Below are 3,374 nucleotides of genomic sequence, written 5' to 3' on the forward strand. Positions count from 1 at the left end.
GCCACTTTGGAAATACTGTCAAAGCAAAACCCACTTAAACCTTTTCCCTACACTGCAAATCCGCCTTGCTTTCAATAGCTCTCCTCCAATTTTACCCCCGTGTTCTTTGGCGTGTTTGCAGTGTGTCTTCACTGAGAGCTTACCATCATTCTCACTCACCCCTCAGCTCAACTTTCATTTTCTAAACTATTTGTATTCTCCACCATCTCTCCTTGTCATGCATTTCCTGATGCAACTGTCTTTTCCCAGCATTACTACGTTTTAGTGAGAAAGTCCTTACCAAGTCTATTAGATTTGCACGTATTGCAGCAATACTAAACACACACCAAATGTGCATCCCTTTTCAGAAAAAAGATCACTTTTCAGAGACAGAGATGCAGTGATGTAAACAAACCAACAGCTGACTGAAGTGGTTATGATGCTAGAATTAACAGCTAAAGGGTTTTTATGTCACGAGTTCAGGCAGCCACAATACCCTGGGCCAGTCATCTAGTTCTTCTTTGGGCAAAAGATTTAATGGCAATGGCGTCGACTGCAGAACCACATCTTATTTCAAATACCAAGTAGCACAAGTGTGCAAAAATCGTACGTATCATGGTCTACTACCAAAAAAAAAATAAAAATCAAAACACCAAGGTAGCTCACTTAGCCTTAAATACCATGTGCAAAGAACATTTGATCAATACTACCTATAAATACACTATTTGTATTTGTAGAAAGAAGCACAGTGCTTCATATATAAAAATAACCCAACTTGCGGGTGTGACCTAGGCTATAATTACCTGAAAATAAGACTGCAAGAGCAGTTAAAAAAATAGACAGAAGTAGGCAAACATCTGCCTAGGGAGTGTTTCCGTTTAGAAAAATAGATTCTTATAAAGCTTCATAGATTTTGAAAATGTTTGTTTTGTGCTCTGATGCGTAGAACTGTGAATAAAGCACACCGGTATCTCTGTGTACATCAGGGAGAGAAGGACTATATTAGTAACTTCAAGTTATCCTAAAGCTTCTGCGAAGTTACACTTGGTCATTTATAATTCATTTCAGACTGCTCACCTAGGACACAGTACAGTGAATAATAAGGCACACGCTCAGCTTCCAGAGCACCAGCAATTTGGCAACACATTTTGGGTCTTAATACATCAAATAGTTGAGCAGGTGACCAATAAAGCAAGGATTTGAAATTCTGAATTTGCTGACACCCTGGGACACATCAGGTTCCCGTACACCAGGTCCCTGCACCAAGAGCTACGGACACTTGCAGAGCTGGCTGCATTACAACTCGCCGGGTTAGTCCAGTGACTGGGACGTAACCAGGCAAGAAATCGGAATCATCTGGCTAATGTTTCTGTTTAGAGTACACCAGAATCCATAGCCTAAGACTGCCATTGTACCATGAATCAGTGCTAAATAATTTTGAAGTACCCTGAAATATTTCACTTCCTCCTCCCCACAATAAGATAACGATTTGCTATAGCACAGTACTAGAAATTCCCATCAGGTTATTTGGTCAAAACACTGCCACAAGCAGACAACTGGTCAGGCAGTCATCCAAAAATCCCACCAAACTCCTACCGGAGAGCAGGAGGGCGCAGCAGTCTGCTTACAGCACTGAGATTTGGACTCGTTCAACGTTTGTTCCAAAAAACATTACAGAATTTCTTTGTTTCGTTGTTGGCCCTTGAGGTAAAGCAAATTCTAAGAAAAGAATACTTGAAGATGGAAAAAAATAAAACAAATCAACAAGAACCCCCAAACAAACGACCCTCAGAGTATTTCCTTAAAAAAAGGTTTTCCTTGGGATGATCCAAACATCATTCCTTTAACAAAATACTAATGCCTTCTCTGTAGCAATATTTAGTGCAGCCAATTATCCTAAAAAAAGGCCTTTGTGAAAATAAAGTGCTATTTGTTTCCTTTTATCTGTATGTCAATCCTTCAATATAACCTTCACTTGAACACAGAAACGTGTAACTAGATTCTTCATATTGTTATCGGAGAGGTTTCGCTTCTTCCCTCAATTTTACATTAACATACGCATTATATTTCTATCCAGCACAACGTATTCGATTACACAGGAAATTTAAAGCATGTCATTGAGCATTTCAAACTGTGATCCAACACCCACGCTCTAGTGCTCATCACGTTTTAAGAGCATCTTGGTGCATTGTGGGGGGGAGTCAGGGGGAGCAGAGTGTTGTTTGCACTTACAGGATTTTTAAATCCCAAATGGATTTTGCATCATAAAAAGCAAATCTCAGAAAAAGGTCAATTTTGCCACTAAGACAACAAGTTAACGCGGATTTCCAGAAATGTCATTTTGAGGCTGTTAAAGTCAGGTTTGCAAACAGTCGACTGAACGTAACGCTTCTCGACTAAAGCACTTCCTCAGCAATTTCACAATTTTCCCACGAGCAACCAAGGAGATTAAAAAAACCCAAGAATCACAATTTCTTTAAGTCCTGGCCTCTGGTTTCCTAGTTTTCTCAGGTCAGGGACAAAGGCACAGAACCACATTTAAAAGGGTCCCACCTTCCTCAGCAGACGCGGGCTCTCGACGGACCAGCGGGCTGGGAGCGCGCGCTGCCCCGGCAGGGTCCGCGGGCGACGCCGGCTCCCCCGGCCACCGGCTCACTCTCCCGGCGGCTCCTGCCTGGCCTCGGCGATGTGCCGGCATGGGGCGGGCACCGGTCGCAAGTACCGGGGGCTGCTGTACATCCTGATGAGGTGTGGGGCCTGGATCCAGGTGTTGATCAGCTGGAAGGCGGCCAGGTCCAGCGTGGGCCCGTCAAAGGCGGCCAGCAAGTTCACGGGGGCGGCTTCCTTGAGGAAGCGGGGCAGCGCCACGGCCTCCGGCAGGCTGGCGTTGCCCAGGAAGAAATGCATCAGCACCTGCTTGCGCAGGCAGTCCCTGAGGTACAGCACCAGGTCCTCCAGCCGCTCCACCAGGAACCGCTCGTCCCAGGCCTCCAAGGGCCCCCGCAGCAGCAGAGAGAAGAGGGCCGTCTTGAGCACGTAGGAGGAGAGCACCCGGCCCCACTGGGAGCAGAAGGGCTCCTCCAGGCCCTGCCCGCGGAGGTCCCGCAGGCCCTTGAGGATCTGCAGGCACTTGAGGTGGCAGGAGGAGGCCGGGGCCTGCTCCTTCAGCCAGCTCAGCAGCCGCTGCTCCTGCCGCGAGGCGTTGAGGCCCCAGAGGGCCTCGGGGGCCGGGGGGCCCTGCGGGCCCTCGGGCGGCAGGGCCGTGAGGTAGAGCGCGTCGCCGAGGGGGATGGCAGGGATGAGGCGCACGGCCATGGAGATGTGGCAGCAGACGTAGTCGGAGCAGGGCACGATGTGCAGCGTGGGCGGGCGCCCGGGGCAGGCCGAGAGGCTGA

At 47.9% G+C, this 3,374-nt stretch overlaps 1 protein-coding gene across 1 annotated transcript in view; it reads right to left on the minus strand.

The window, feature by feature from the left end:
* Positions 1-2,631: 2,631 nt before the first annotated feature.
* Positions 2,632-3,374, minus strand: part of ITPRIPL2 (inositol 1,4,5-trisphosphate receptor interacting protein-like 2) — a 1,585-nt gene continuing 842 nt past the window's right edge. The window contains exon 2 of the mRNA XM_010570563.1: positions 2,632-3,370. Within this exon, the coding sequence (XP_010568865.1) occupies positions 2,632-3,370 (739 nt within the window). The remainder of the gene's footprint in view (positions 3,371-3,374) is intronic.

Source organism: Haliaeetus leucocephalus, unplaced genomic scaffold (genome assembly GCF_000737465.1).
Source record: "Haliaeetus leucocephalus isolate CR32 unplaced genomic scaffold, Haliaeetus_leucocephalus-4.0 Scaffold295, whole genome shotgun sequence".
Classification (NCBI taxonomy): domain Eukaryota; kingdom Metazoa; phylum Chordata; class Aves; order Accipitriformes; family Accipitridae; genus Haliaeetus; species Haliaeetus leucocephalus.